The sequence below is a fragment of the Aquarana catesbeiana genome, linkage group LG04, assembly GCF_042186555.1.
Source record: "Aquarana catesbeiana isolate 2022-GZ linkage group LG04, ASM4218655v1, whole genome shotgun sequence".
NCBI classification, from domain to species: domain Eukaryota; kingdom Metazoa; phylum Chordata; class Amphibia; order Anura; family Ranidae; genus Aquarana; species Aquarana catesbeiana.
The window spans coordinates 181,003,314-181,020,236 of NC_133327.1; the positions used below are offsets into that span (position 1 = coordinate 181,003,314).

Sequence of the window (16,923 nt, forward strand, 5' to 3'; positions counted from 1 at the left end):
GTCACATGGGCTGCTCAGGTTCAGGGAGGAAATGCTCAGCAAACAAACTCTCTGAAAACTGAGCATGTGCAGAGCTGTAAATGCTGTTCTGCAAAATCCCCAGCTGCTTTGGGGACTTGGGCAGAAGGGGGAGATAGAGAACAGCAGGATCAACCAGGTTTTTGCAGAATACAGAAAACAAATCTCATAGTGACTGAGTGAGTATGAACAGCATGTAATACACCATGTATTGATAGTTTTTCATGATGTGGGTTTAGTGACACTTTAAAGTTCAATTGGGCCTTAAAGTACAAACCAGAGACTCTAAGAAACCTCTAGACCCACCAGTCTTTCCCAGTAATCAAGCCGGGTATACTTGTACAGTTTTTTTGTTAAACCGGCAGGTTGAATAAAAAAAAAAACCTGACAGATCCACGCATCAAAACAAATGATGTGTCTTGCAGGAATCGCCCCTGCTGTGCTACTGTTTTCTTACAGGAGGGACTCTCCTCCTCCTCCCAGAATACACAGATCTTTACAGCAGGACTGTACGACAGTAGCCGATCGTTGCCTTCTGTTGAACAGACAGCAGTACACTTGTACTGAAAGATGGCTGGTTCCTGCTGAACCGGCCGATTTTCGGTCCTTGTATACTTTGCTTTACTCTCTCTATATGCTGGGTCAAAAGAAAGTTAATACATAATGACCACGAAGGTTAAAGATGCCAGGATTTGATTTCCTTTTACAAAAGCGTTATTGTCAATTTGAAAAGTACAAAGCATGCACAGGAAGTAAAAACAAATACAATGGGGACATAAAAACAAAGGGTCTGATTTATACTAATTGTCTCAGAGCTGCGTGGCATTTCTTTTAAGTAGTTGACTTTTAGGAAGGCACAGTCTATTTTTACCACTGTAGGTGGTGCTCCTCTGCAGCGGCATTGCAGTGGAGAAGAAGTCAAGAGAAACATAGTTCCATTATGGTTTCCTGGGACACTGGGGAAGCTATCCAATTAGATGCTGCAATGCCTTGTGACTCTAGCAGCCATCGTGGGTCAAGCAGAGCCTATTTAAGTCCCTTGCTCCCAGGCTTGGCGTACATTTTGTAAGGGGGTAGAGTGAGGACAGGTACCCCATCTGATAGGGACAGGACTAGCAGCAGGGAAAGGTTCCTGACAAAGAGAGAAAGCATAGGGCTCTCAACTTCTGTGAGCATCTCCCTGCTTGGGCACGAGTAGGTATTCTGCCCCTCCTAGCAGGCACTCGTTTGGCTAAAACCTGCTCTCTACACGCTGTTGGAGTGTCCCCCAGTTGGGTTGTTTTCCCATCAGGTTTATTACATTATTTCAATACAAGTTCTTTCATCACACTTGGACTGTATGTGTCATTGCAGCGGCATGTGCTACACCCCACCTACAGACTGGCGGGTGTTCTGTATGGAATTTTGAAGATCAGTACCAAAGGGATTGGGAGCATTTACATAGCTTTTCTAAGTTGTACTTACATACTGACAGTGTGTTGTTTCCACATATAGCCATTTTTTTTTTTTTTACGTTTATTACAGACCATATCACTTGTCCAATGTCAGAAACACTAATCTAATCATAGCACTGCTGACAGCATCAGCACAGAGAACAAGATAATTTTTAATGCAATTCCAAGTAACAACATTGATATTGTTATGGTCAAACAATACTAGATAATGGTTTAAAAGCATCTTTCCACAAGAACAGGTGAAGCAGATCTTTGTCTGCCTTGAATATGCAGCTTAATTTAATACCATTGATTTTGTGATCTGCTGCTAAATGAAACTGAGGACATTTCAGGCAGATTGCTTCTATTCAATATAACTGTGTGCCAATATTCATGTTGTAAACACATTTATATGGCTTGCCCACAATAACAAGCCGCAGCTCTTTTTTGCTTAGTCTAGGCTTACCACACTTATTCCTGTTCTATTTACAGAATATTCAGTAAAGCAATGAGAGCTATGTGAGCCATGATGACGCTGAAAGTTCCATAACCCATAGAAATCATCCTGATTTTTTATTATTGTGGCCAGATCACTAAGAAATAGGAAAGGCTGCCAGGACTTGCAGCACTCTGCTCTGTATACTTACTATATGAGCTAATTTTCAGGTATAAAACACACAAATTATTGCAGCTCTTATGTCTTAACCTCCCTGGCGGTATGATTATGTCAGATTTTTGATGCTGAAAGCGGTACATTGTTTTGCATGGAAATTTGGCGTTTTATATTGTAGGCCTGTAGTTCTTAGGAATAACTCACTTAAATCTGTCCAAATAAGAGTTTAGTAGACATCCCAGGTATGATAAAGTTTGAAACACGAAATCTTAAACTCTAATATAATAAATAACTATAAATAAATATAACAAATAATAATATAATGATAATAAAATGTATTCAATAATTGAATCAAATCAAAAACACTGAAATTTGCTCAGTTGCAGAATTGTCGCTGTCATTACTTTCAGTGTTTGATGACGGATCTCCCCACAAATTACTATTGCTCAATTCCGCGAGTGATTCTAATTTATTATCGCTGTTTTCTAGCTGGTCTAAAACTGCTTTTGACACTTTTTGGTTGCTATGGACAATCTCAAGTTTCCAGGCAGAAAGAACAGTATATATAATATAAAACTGCATGCAGGGTACTGGACAAAGCACTGGGGACAAAAGGGATGTGAAATGATTTGATACAGTAAAGTAATCTGTAAGATTACAGTGTACTGTATGTATTGTGTGCTTTTAACTTTTTGAATTTGGCCCCGTGTTCCGTCCCCGTGTGTCACGGCGCTCGCAGGGAATGGAGCTCGGCATTGTGATGAATCGAGCGGAGGACACAGCTCACACACACAGCAGGATCCTGGGGACAAGGTAAGTAACTTTGCCTGAATCCTGCGATGTGTGGTTTGTTATGAAAAGCTTGTGTAGCTAGATAGCTCTTTTAGTCCCAGAGACTGTAAGGTGGTCCCTGTGGAATCTGGAAAGAAATTAAAAGTTAGGCCCCTTTCACACTGGGGCGGTGGGGGCGTCGGCGGTACAACAGCGCTATTTTTAGCGCTGCTGTACCGTCGTTCTTGCAGCGGTATTCGGCCGCTAGCAGTGCGGTTTTAACCCCCGCTGGCGGCCGAAAAAGGGTTAAAATCCCTCGTACAGCGCGGCTATAGCCGCGGTATTGCAGCGGTATAGCCGCGCTGTCCCATTGATTTCAATGGGCAGGAGCGGTGAAGGAGCGGTGAATACACCACTCCTTCACCGCTCCAAAAAAGCGGTTTGCAGGACTTTTTTTACCGTCCTGCCTGCGCACCGCTTCAGTGTGAAAGCCCTCGGGCTTTCACACTGAACAAACAGCGGAGGCTGTTTAGGGGCGGTTTGCAGGCGGTATTTTTAGCGCAATACCGCCTGCAAACGGCCCCAGTGTGAAAGGGGTCTTAAAGGTGCCACTCCGCTGCTATAATTCTTGAATAGGCTTTATTTGTGTTCAACAAGATGTATCAATGTGTTTCAGGAACTTCAAGGATTCCCCTTCATCAGAGCTGGCATAATAGAAGATTAAAGTCTGACTGGGCTGGGGAATCACTGTAAGGCAGAGACACAGAAGCAACATTTATATGAAAGGATTGCTGCCAAGTGTTGCTTTTGAATCAAAAGGAACACTGGTGTCTTTGGTTAAAGTTTAAAAATAATTAGAACAAGTAAAATGTCATTTTTTTTCATAATGTTGTGTGCCACACAGTGTAGATAGTAGGATGGAAAGTGTTGTTCTTTCTTTCTAACTAGATAGTGGGGTTGATTTACTAAAGGCAAATCCACTTTGCACTACAAGTGCACTTGGAAGTGCAGTTGCTGTTGATCTGAGGGGAAGCTCTGAAATGAGAGGAAGCTCTGCTGATATTATCATCCAATCATGTGTAATCTAAAATGCTGTTTTTTTATTTTCCTTGCATGTCCCCCTCAGAGCTACAGCGACTGCACTTCCAAAGTCAGTCAGCCAATCAGGGGAGAGAGGGGGGCGGGCCAGGTTGGGGCTCTGTGTCTGAATGGACACACAGAGCTGTGACTCGGCTCCAGTGCCCCCATTGGAAGCTTCTGACTATGGGGGCGCTCGATAGGAGGGAGGGAGGGGCCAGAAGAAGCAAAGAGGGACCCGAGAAGAGGAGGATCCGGGCTGCTCTGTGCAAAACCAACTGCACTGAGGAGGTAAGTATAACATGTTTGTTATTTTTTTTTTTAATGAGACTTTACAATCACTTTACATATTTAACGGATGCTATTTTGTATTCTAGAGATAGAGATTGGGTGATGTATTCATTACAGGAGTAGGCTAGGAGTCTGTGTGCCTTGGAGTACAATTAGGGCCAGGGATGGCAAAGTACCATCCAAGTAAGACTCAATATAGCTGTAGCATCAATGATTGAATGGAGTGGGAGCACAGCCAAAGGAAGCAACCCTAACAATAGAATAGAACAATAGGAGTTTACAAAAATAAACCTATTTCCTTAAAGTGGATGTAAATCCCCCAAAAAAGTTTTAATTAAGGCTTGTACCTGGTACAGCATATGATTTCATGTCATCTGTGCCCAGTCTTGCCACGAAGAGTTAATCCAGCTCTGAGCAATCCTCTTATCTTCTTTCAGTGAGATAAAAATGGACAGACAGAGACATACCAGTCCTTCTTCCCCCTTGCTGTGAGTGACAGCTAATTTCCTTATCTCATGCACTATCATGAGAGAGACATTCAGTGTACTTTCTCAGCGTCATCATCCCCCTCTCTTAGCGTCTCACAGCTATTACTACAGCCTGTGTTGTGTAGCACATGCGCATGAGTCGCAGGGGGACGTGAGCGGGCTCTGCTTCCTTTGCATTGCTGCCTGGCCAAAGGGGAGTGTAGAGGTGGGCGGAGAGTCTAGTGACGTCACATCTCCACCCACTTAGCTCTGGAGCATTGACCCACCCATGGATTTCGGAGACTTGCAGGGCTTAGTGTGCAGAAGGGGGTGATTTTTATACGGTAGAGATACATACAGGAGGCATGTATACACATATACATACGAAAGATGGCAATAGTTGAGAATCATGAGTGGTGGGTTTACATCCACTTTAAGTCAAGACTTAAAAATGCTGAAAATAAATTACGACTTCCTACAACATTTTTGAAACATGTTTTCTTAGGGCTGCTTTATACCATAAACAAAAACATTCTTATGTCCCTAAGTGCTGCCACCCTAAAGTTTATCCACATTTAGTATTATCATTAAGGATTATATTGAAGCAATAATAGCCTTGTTCGTGGTTGCGAATAGAGTAAAATGGCATCGCAACCGTGAGCAATGAGGGATCCACTGGATCCGATGCAAATTTCCTTATCTGGGTTGTTATACATTTACTATTTTGTGTATCTGGGAGATATTTTTGTGTATTTGAGAGTTATGTCCTTTCAAACAAATCTATTTAAACGTTGAAATTATGTTGCCATCTCTGGGTTGTTGTGGTTCCTACATACTTTTGGGAATATTGTTAGAATTGTCAGTGCGCAGTTTCTAATGTTTACCTTGTATTATCAATAAGTAATTATGTAGAAAACTTTTGTTATTTGTTGTTTTTCACAAATCGCATATGTGAGCTCGTTTGTGTGCCTCTCGATCGGCGCCTCCCCGCTTGCAGCTTGCGCCATCGGGGCCCCTGTGATGCCTGCACTGTCGCATGCTCCCTGGGTCGGGGATCATGTTCCCTGATGTGTCTTCCCGGCAGGGTGGGGAGCTCAGTCACCTGCGCTCCCCTTGTCTCTCCCCTTGGATGGCCGGACTCCCGGGTCGGCCGCCCACGGGCGTGATTACCCTGCCGGCGGCATCCCTCATCACCTTCGGACATTGCGTGCGGTGTGCGCGCATGTGCGGGTCGCATGTGCGTGCGGCCTCATGATGTCACGTATTTTACGGCGAAGGTGACGACAGATGTCGGGGCTTCGCCTTGATGGATGCTGAGGGAGCCACATGAGGCCTGCCAATGGCGGCCACAGTCTCCCTCTACACTCCGGGGTTAAGGGGCGGAAGAAACGATACCTGTTGTTAATTTCAGTACTAATTAAGGACACTATTTAATGAGGGTGGATTTGGGTGTGATCCCTCCACTTCCTCCTTGGACGGCCAGACTCTTTTCCTCAACAGTAGGAGTGAGTAAGAACTTATGATACATCTGATTATCAATGCTTTGTCAGACCCCATAGAATAATATTTTACTTATATTTAATTTTGATTTATGTGCACACCAGCTCTGGATGCCGTAGACTTAGATACTTGGCAATATCATGCACTTTTTCTTCAAATTCACACATCACACATACACTCATTTGTTTTTGTTTTTTTTTTCTGTTTTAAACACTCACTCGCATCATTTTCATGCACATTCCTGTTTTCACACATATTTTACATGTCATTATTCACTGTGCACATCCTTCACTTCTCTTCCTATCACTGCCATTGTCAGCATTTAAGGACAAGGTCATCCCTGACATATTCTATATTAGTTATACCAATATAGTCACTTTACTCATTTTATTATCCTTCACATGATCAATTCAAGCTGTAATAGATTATTACAACACTTTCTGACCGCCCAACAGTTAAATCTAACTACTAACCTATATGGGTATATTCAGGAGCTAACGCTCTGACAATTTTCGTAGGTTCCGGCCCCACCCCCCAGTGGTGTGTTGGTGGGGGGGCAATTATACGTGTGGCTCCTTGCAAGCCATATCAAGTGGATTCCTGTTCCCCCTTCTTCCTGGGGTGCTGCTACGTGCGGGCACACTGGATGGTCTGGCTGCTGTGTGGGGAGGCTCTGATCGAGGGGTACATCCAAACTCAGTGGTAATTATGTGCAAAGTGTTGCTAAACAAACTTGCCTATGCTGTAATTCTTTTAAATAAGCTGGATATACTGTTATAAATTTTTCTTTTTTCTGTAGCAAACTCATCCTCTGAAGAGACCCCAAAATTCATGGGTCGAAACGCGTCAGGATTGTTATGCAATAGCCTTATCATATGCTGTGTATAACCTATGTTTGCTATTATATGTATTTGGTATGGGTATTTTCCCACTGGAGCTCCCAATTTATATTTATATGTTGTTACATTTATTCATTACCCTCCAATAAAGCACTTTAATATTTTATTTAATGCCTTGTTCATATCTATGGTTAGCTGCCTAAAAACCCCGCTCGGGGGACCTTTTCCCATTTTTCACATCCACTTTAAGTCAAGACTTAAAAATGCTGAAAATAAATTACGACTTCCTACAACATTTTTGAAACATGTTTTCTTAGGGCTGCTTTATACCATAAACAAAAACATTCTTATGTCCCTAAGTGCTGCCACCCTAAAGTTTATCCACATTTAGTATTATCATTAAGGATTATATTGAAGCAATAATAGGTTTACACACAACACACAATTCAAGACATAGGATTGATTTACTAAAGGCAAACAGACAATTTTTCCCAGAGCTTAGTGAATGTGGTGAAGCTTCACTTTGTAAAGAATACCCAATCAGGTGCAAAGAAAATAAAAAGCAGCATTTTTGCTTACACATGGTTGGATGGAAATCAGCAGAGCTTCACCAAAAAACAAAAAAAAGTACATTTGCCTTTAGTAAATCAACCTCATTGTGTTGAATTTTTCATGCTGTATAAGGCAAATGCAAAGTCCTTTCTTCCAAAATACTTCTACATCTACATTTCCTAACAAGACAATGGGGGTTATTTACCAGAGGCAAATCCACTTTTTACTACAAGTGCACTGCAAATACACTCAAAAGTGCACTGAAAGTGCACTTGGAAGTGCAGTCGCTGTAGCTCTGAGGGGGACATACAAAGAAAATAAAAAACAGCATTTTAGCTTACACAAGATTGGATGATAAAATCAGCAGAGCTTCCCCTCATTTCAGATCTTCCCCTCACTTTCAAGTGCACTTGTAGTGCAAAGTGGATTTGCCTTTAGTAAATCAACCTCACTATCTAGTTAGAAAGAAAGAACAACACTTTCCATCGTACTATCTACACTGTGTGGCACACAACATTATGAAAAAAAATGACATTTTACTTGTTCTAATTATTTTTAAACTTTAACCAAAGACACCAGTGTTCCTTTTGATTCAAAAGCAACACTTGGCAGCAATCCTTTCATATAAATGTTGCTTCTGTGTCTCTGCCTTACAGTGATTCCCCAGCCCAGTCAGACTTTAATCTTCTATTATGCCAGCTCTGATGAAGGGGAATCCTTGAAGTTCCTGAAACACATTGATACATCTTGTTGAACACAAATAAAGCCTATTCAAGAATTATAGCAGCGGAGTGGCACCTTTAACTTTTAATTTCTTTCCAGATTCCACAGGGACCACCTTACAGTCTCTGGGACTAAAAGAGCTATCTAGCTACACAAGCTTTTCATCACAAACCACAAGGCATAAAGCAGTCCAGCGCTTCTCACTTTCTCCACTATATATCCAATATTCTAGGACACTCTCTTCAGCATCTACCCACCAGATGCTTAACAGCTACTTTCAAAAAAAGGGCCCATCTGCTGAAAAAACATGTCTACTTGGCACTACATATTCCAGAAGTGTCCCAGTTGCCAATTTTTACGGAGTTTGACTTGTAGCTCCACCTTTATTTCCAGAGTCTATTAGATATGTAAAACAAAACAAAAAACAATTAACACTTCCTAATGCTATGTACACACAATCGGACATTCCGACAACAAAAACCATGGATTTTTTTCCGACGAATGTTGGCTCAAACTTGTCTTGCATACACACGGTCACACAAATGTTGTCGGAAATTCCGAACTTCAAGAATGCGGTGACGTACACGTACGATGAGCCGAGAAAAATGAAGTTCAATAGCCAGTGCAGCTCTTCTGCTTGATTCCGAGCATGTGTGGACTTTTGTGCGTCGGAATTGTGTACACACGCTCGGAATTTCCGACAAGTTTTGTTGTCGGAAAATTTGAGAACCAGCTCTCAAACATTTGTTGGTGGAAATTCCGACAACAAATGTTCTATGGAGCATACACACGGTCGGACTTTCCGACAACAAGCTCACATCAAACATTTGTTGTCGGAAAATGTTATCGTGTGTATGGCCCATTAGGCTTGCAATTTTATTTGGGGTTCTTATTCAATGTGACTAATTGTTCACAGTTGCCTAGCTTTCCTGGCTACAGCTGCTCTTTCTCTCCCAGTCATAGCTACCATGGCATCTCTAGATCATAACTTCTGGGAGATATCTTACTTACATCTTCTGTGGCTTTCTTGCTCATATCTGGCATGACAGCTCTCATTCACATTAGCTAGGACATCTATTGCTTACATATACCGAGAGAACCTTGCCCATGTCACCCACTGACGCACATTGTCTGTGGAGTTTATACCTCATTCATCTTTATCTTAGGATCTATTGCACTTTACAGATCACTCACATTTTGGATTTATACTAGAACTCGAAGTCCACCTATTGGATGCAGCAGACAAAAAATTTTATAACTTCAAAGATCATTGCCCAGTACTGCCCATCGGTTAGCCATTGCTGGAATTTATTACCCTGCAACATCTAATTCGTCAACAGAAGATGGTGTTTCGGTATTTTAAAGGGCTCATATCTGTTCCAATCTTATCCCATGGCTACCCAATATAGCCAAACTATTAACAGGACTGGCTGCTGCATTACATCTGTGTTCCAGCTACTGTACCACATGAATCTGCACATAATAGGCAGCGGCCCACAAGGATCACACAGAAGCCACCCAAGCTTAATTCAATTAAATGTCAGGTCTTCATTTCATGATGTCACAATGGCAGCTAATCATAATATGGCTTTCTAATGTTTTGAAAATATACACATCAGAGACATGGAGCCAGTTCATCTGTACACCCTATGACCCCATGTGTACACTAAAAAAGAATTCCCTGTACCCAATCACAATTATCTTATCAGGTAAAAATTGGAAGTGTAATCTAAGTAGCTAGACTTTAAAGTAGCATGAAAACCTAGAGAATAAAAGTGTTCAGTTTTTATAAACTACTGCATAGGTTATAGTGTTGAAGCGAATGGTAATACAGTACACCCAGAGACAAGTGATTGTCAACAAACCATTGTAAATTACCACTGGCTACCACCTTTCAGTTGTGCTGAGATGCACATAGAGTCAGTGAGATAAAAATGAACACTGATAAACAAGACCACTAAATTAGTGACATTAAGAAAGTGGTTGTAAATCTCACACATCAAATCTGAACAAAGACCATTTTTCCATATTGTTTACTTGCCTCTCTCCAATGCACTAAGCGTCATTTCTCTCTGCTGTCTAGTTCCTCTGTTATCAACATGAGTCACTTCTGACAAGTTTTCCTGACACCAAGTGATAAAAAGGTGACAGGGGAGGGAGCTCCAGCACACAGCCTGTAATTGACAGCCGCAACCCTGTTCCTGTGTGCTGTGTCAAGGGGGTGTGCCCCTTCTTTTCAATCAACAATTAGCAAATAGGATAATGCTTTTCTGGGTTTTTTTTGCCTTCCTCTGGGTCAACTGTGGGTATAGGATTGGGTATATGGGATTGTATGATATTTTTTATTTTATTTATTTATTTTTTTATGGTTATGTTTTTTTTTATGGTTGAACTAGATGGATTTGTGTCTTTTTTCAACTAACCATGTAACTATGTAACTCACAGAGCTCTTGTACAGTGTGTAACTACAGCTCACCACCCCTTGCTTTGTGAGACTGTGAATAATTCTTTTCAGTTTTACAAGGATGTACAGAAAAAATTACTGTGAATAAACAGGTACAACCTATGTAGGAGGTTACACTGGGTATAGGTAAGGGTTTCCAACCACATTAAAATACATGCCCACTGGACACTCCATTGTAATTTTTTGATAAGAGTCCAGTTAACTAAAGACTGTTTAAGAAAACATTTAAATGGGATTTAACTTGACAAAAAGTGGTTAAGGCATATTTAATATCGGAGTACAGCAGCCCAACAAACTGTTCAAATAAGTCCCACCAACATATGGTACCCAATGCTAATATACTCTGATTTACCCCAACCAGAAAACCATGCCACAGACTTTCTGTAAATCCCCCTTTTACTTTCACAGATATGTACTGAGATGTAGTTCTCCTTAGTCAAAAAGAACTTTACCTCTTTTACCAGTAAGTGCTTAGCTTTATGTTCAGCATCCTCAGGTACTGTAGAATATACTGTTTGGGTCCCCAGTGGAATAGTCTCAACCTGAAAAAAGAAGGCACATTTTAGTTAATGCTGTATTTTTATAATATATTTCTATAATATTTTATAGCATGGGCAACAACTATGTTTATGTTATACCCAAAAACAACATACATAAACCACAGTTCTTAAATCCCAATCTTTTTTTTGCCAAAACTGAAAACACTATCACCTTCTTCATCTGGGCAGGAAAAACATCTGTGTTTCAGCTACTGTACCGCATGAATACGCTAAGTCTGCTTTACAATCACCTCTTACTCTCGGTGGTCCAGCTCTAACTTTCTAATATACTACTGGGCTGCAGTCTTATTCATAGTATGTTAGTGGTTTGTCCTGCCCTCAACCAATTCATCGGTAATACTGGAAGCTGCATTTATCTGAGCAATTTACCTTTTAGAGGCCCCCAGTCAAACTGTGCCATTACCACCCCAAGAAAACTACTATCTGAAGACAGCCATTTTAAAGATTCATCAACAAATTTTTGAATGTGAAATAGTCAAAGTATAATGAGAGATCAGCTAGGAAGTCAAAAGAAAAAAAATCAGTAGTCAAATTGGAACAGACTTTCAGTAATATGTTTAGGGATAACCACATTAACATGAACATTATAGGATGATAAGCTCCACATGTGAGTTGAGACCAAAACATTGTGCAGTTGATTATAGAACTGACCACTATATATTGCAAAATGTATAATAATACTAGGTCTGTAGACTTGCTATATATATGGGATTGATTTCATTTAAGGTAAACCATTTGATCCTTTATTTTCACAAAATGTGCAGCCTTTGCAGATTGAATAGTGCTGTTGCTGATATGCAAAGGACAGAAGTGATTTTAATGTGTACGCTGTGGGTGACACCATCATCTTACCTATGTTGTCTGAGAGGCAATATGGCAGACCCAAATAACTGAGGCATTGGGTGTTCACAGATCATGCACTGGTAAGTCATTTGTAAGTCGATGAATTAGTACTTGCTAGTGGTGTCTCTAATGCCGTGTACACACGACCGGACTTTTCGACCGAACAAATTCGTCGGACAATTCGATCATGTGTGGGCTTCATCAGACCCTTTCTGTTGAAAAATCTGTCGGACTTTAGAAATAGAACATGTTTCAAATCTTTCTGAAGGACTCGAGTCCAATCGAAAAATTTGTTTGTCTGTATGCTAGTCCGACGGACGAACAACGGCGCAGCTATTGGCTACCGGCTATGAACTTCCTTATTCTAGTCTAGTCTTATTCTAGTCTTATTCTAGTCTGGTCGTACGTCATATAACGTTTGAAACGATCGGACTTTGGTGTGATCGTGTGTAGGCAAGTCCGTTTAGTTGGAACTCCGTCGGAACATTGAAAAGTCCTTCGGGGTTCAGTCCGACGAAAAGTCCGCTCGTGTGTACACGGCATAAAGAAAAGGTGATCACCCATTCAGACTGAAACTGCAGGCAATACTCTGAGTTTGCATTTGTTCTAGCAATTGGACAAGTCTATGCTACTAAAACAAAGGTGAAACTATATTACTTAGATTGTATAATACACTCTTACAAAGGCGTATGGGAGAGCCCAACAGTAAAATGACTAAACTGCAAAAAGCAAACTTCCAAACCCTAACTTAATGCACCCATTTAACATCACCCTCAATATAATCCAACTAGGTCCCACCTAAAAGCTGACTGTAGTTTCAGTTTCGGCAGGTGCGATTCGTTATGGGAATCCCCAAAGATTTTCCTCTCTTATGTGTCACTTCTTCTTATGAATATTCACATATAACAAAACAGTTTAGGTACAGAAAGGGCACATATTAGCAAGTTAAATGTAATCTGCAGCAAATTACATTCTCAAAATTGTCAAGATGAATTCAGTAAAACTATTTATACAAAATGTCAAATAAACATTAAAAAAATATTCCTTTTAAACACTGCTCTGGAAATAGACACATATTCCATAAGGATTCCATAAGGTACAAAATACAGAGTATTAGGCATGTGCCCTCACTGAAATGATACCATTAGGATCCAATATGATCTTCTTTCCATTGCACAGCAGATCCCAGACTAGGAATGGGAGAAGCAGCACAAGGTGCAACCAAACTGTGTTTCAGTGCAAGGAATCTGCTGATGGGCAGAGAAAGCAGAGTAACAGAAAGGTGAGATCGTCATTAAATAATCTTCTGCGTCTCCTTTCACTGCTCAGTCACAAGGTAGGGGAGTGACAAGACTTATATATGTTACTGATCTGCAGCAGAGAAAAGTCAGGTCTCTCCCCTGCTAGACAAAGCTTTGTGGGGTGGCAGAGCTGTATAAATCTCAGAACTGGATGAACAGAAATACAAAATAAGGTATACAGCTCCCATATACACTATATACCAAAAGTATCGGGATGCCTGCCTTTACACACACATGAACTTTAATGGCATCCCAGTATTGGTGCATAGGGTTCAATATTGAGTTGGCCCACCCTTTGCAGCTATAACAGCTTCAACTCTTCTGGGAAGGCTGTCCACAAGGTTTAGGAGTGTGTCTATGGGAATGTTTGACCATTCTTCCAGAAGTGCATTTGTGAGGTCAGTCCACCACAAACTCACTCACCCATGTCTTTATGGACCTTGCTTTGTGCACTGGTCCTAATCATTTGGTGGAGGGGGGATTATGGTGTGAGGTTGTTTTTCAGAGGTTGGGCTTGACCCCTTAGTTCCAATGAAGGGAACTCTTAAGGCGCCATCCCCAAACTGTTAACAGTTTTAGGATGACCTCTTCCTATTCCAACATTCCAACAAGTTCACTAAGCAAGGTCCATAAATACATGGATGAGCGAGTTTGGGGTGGTGGAACTGGCCTGCAACCCGATAGAACACCTTTGGGATGAATTAGAGTGGAGACTTTGAGCCAGGCCTTCTTGTCCAACATCACTGCCTGACCTCACAAATGGGCTTCTGGAAGAATAGTCAAACATTACTATAGACACACTCCTAAACCTTGTGGACAGCCTTCTCAGAAGAGTTGAAGCTGTTATAGCTGCAAAGGGTAGGCCAACTCCATATTGAACTCAATGGACAAAGACTGAGATGCCATTAAAGTTCATGTGCGTGTAAAGGCAGGCGTCCCAATACTTTTGGTAATATAGTGTTTGTATTTCATGTGTGCATTTAGCTGTTAACCTGGAGTTATGTTTTTATGGTACATTCACAGTGAAAAGCATGATCCTTTTCCTCAACAGAAAAGGACCACCAAAGGTTTCCAATATGTTGGAAAATACTTTCTGTGTGATATAACAGGGAAATGTGAAACGATACAAGTGATTTTAACCATTCCCTATCCAATACGAAAGTTATTCCTTTAGATTTACTTTAAATCAACTATGAGCATGCTTAAAGGGGTTGTAAACCCTCAAGGTTTTTCACCTTAATACATTCTATGCATTAAGGTGAAAAACCTCCTGGGATGCAGCAGCCCCCCAGAGCCCCCCTTTTACTTACCTGAACCTGGCTTTTCCAGCAACGGGATGAGCACACCAGCTCCAGCCGGTGTCTCGGGTCCTGATTGGAGAGATTGATAACAGCACAGCCATTGGCTCCCGCTGCTGTCCATCAAATCCAATGACGCGGGAAACAAGGGGTGGGGTCGAGTCCTGCTGTCTGTGTTAATGGACGCAGCAGCAGGACACGGGAGTGCTCCCGCATGAGTGTCCCGAGGGAGAGCGGCTCTCCAACAGGGCACTCGAGAAGAGGCGGAGCTAGGAGCGCCGCTGAAGGACCCCAGAAGAGGAGGATAGGGGCCACTCTGTGCAAAACCAACTGCACAGAGGAGGTAAGTATGACATGTTTGTTTTTTTAAACAAACCTTTACATATCCTTTAATAAAGGATAGGCAGGAGGAAGACCTCTTTAACAATACTCATTTGTTATCCAACTAGCAGGCTAGGGCTGGCTGGCAACCTAGCAGTATTTCTTTACTGCAGTTAGGAAAATTGAGGTCATCATCATGGCTGTACTGTCTGGCAGAGTGTCTGGATCACAAGACTTGAAGATAATCGCAAATCCATTGGCAGATAAAATGTACTACATTTTTATTTCAAATGTGTACGTAGCTGTTTGCCTTTAGCTTTAAACCTCGGAATTGTGGAAACTAAAGAAAAGAATCAACTAATGCTTCCAAGCAGACATGAAAGACACAATCATTAATGCATCATGAGATTATTTTGTTTTGAATGCAAGCAGTGTGAATATCTGAATTTGGCTTAGTGTCAGCATTTTGCAGTCTACTGCATAGCAGAGCTCACACTGGGGGAGGGAAAGGCAGCAAAAGGAGCCAATCAGTTGTGCTGCAGTGCAAGGAACGTACTGTTAACATAGCTCCCAACTGTCCCTAATTTTGAGGGACTGTCCCTGATTTGGAGCAAAGTCTATCTGTCCCTTTTTCATCCTCATTTGTCCCTCATTTTGGTCTGATCTATATAGATCTATAAAATGCACTTTTTATCTTTCAAAAAGTGTTTCTCACTTTCATCCAATTTCTAAATTGTTGCATTTGTAAATTTCAAAAGCCAGTACAAAGGAATAGTAATGGTAAAAAAAAAGCACTTGTGGGTTTCACTAATCTTTTTTTGTAAAATTCTTCTTAAAGTGGGCATGTCAGGGGTGTGTCCTATGCCTACATACATTTGCTAATCGGTGTCCCATCTCAGCGTTGGGAGGTATGTGTTAAGAGCATAGAACAGAGTGCCAAAGAGATAAGCTTATCAGTTTCTCACTCCACCTTTCACTGTACAGTTAGAGGCTGGGGGTGGGGAGGGAACCTGTAAGTGAAAGTGTAACTGCAGCACGGAAAGATCTGTTCCCTTCTCCTTTAATATAAAAATAGTGCAGCGCTAATGAAATTTCATGAGGAAAAAATGATATGTACGAGCGCTCGTATGCTGGCACTTACTGAAGTGCCTTATTTGATGTTGGTGATCATCTGCAATATAATTATCCTGATGGGATTCCCGTGTATGAACTCATCTGCCATTTCCATAAGATCCACACCATGAAGACTACTGTGACCACGCTCCTGGATATTTGCCCTTTATGAGAAAGCCTGTTTGACCCTTTGTTAATTTAGGGATCCTGGCGTTGAGGTGAGCGGCATAGAGTGTCTAAGGTGGAGGTTTTACACATCTGACACGGAGTCCATTGTTTGCAGGGCACATTGGGGGTTATTTACTAAAGGCAAATCCACTTTGCACTACAAACTTGAAATTGCACTGAAGGTGCACTTAGAAGTGCAGTCGCTGTAGATCGAGGGGGACATGCAAGGAAAATAAAAAACAGCATTTTAGCTTGTACATTATTGGATGATAAAATCAGCAGAGCTTCCCCTCATTTCAGATCAACCCCTCAGATTTACAGCGACTGTATTTCCAAGTACACTTTCAGTGCAATTTCAAGTGCACTTTGCACTTGTAGTTTGCACTTGTAGTGCAAAGTGGATTTGCCTTTCGTAAATAACCCCCATTGTCACTTTTTTTGGAATTCTAGGTGCTTTCCTATAGGAAATTTTTTCCTCATGTTCCCCTCTCCTGCCAGAAAGGACCATGCTGTTTGGCAGAGCTGTGCAAATCTCAGGACCAAGTGGAGAGAAATACAGGTAAAACAAGTT

The 16,923-nt window shown here is 41.3% G+C and overlaps 1 protein-coding gene across 5 annotated transcripts in view; it reads right to left on the reverse strand.

The window, feature by feature from the left end:
- The window catches only part of DOCK10 (dedicator of cytokinesis 10), a 428,377-nt gene that overhangs the window by 208,278 nt on the left and 203,176 nt on the right, over window positions 1-16,923 (reverse strand). For all 5 annotated transcript variants that reach the window (XM_073625969.1, XM_073625970.1, XM_073625967.1 and 2 more), the window contains exon 3: window positions 11,201-11,290. In XM_073625969.1, coding sequence (XP_073482070.1) covers window positions 11,201-11,290 — 90 coding nt within the window. The remainder of the gene's footprint in view (window positions 1-11,200; window positions 11,291-16,923) is intronic.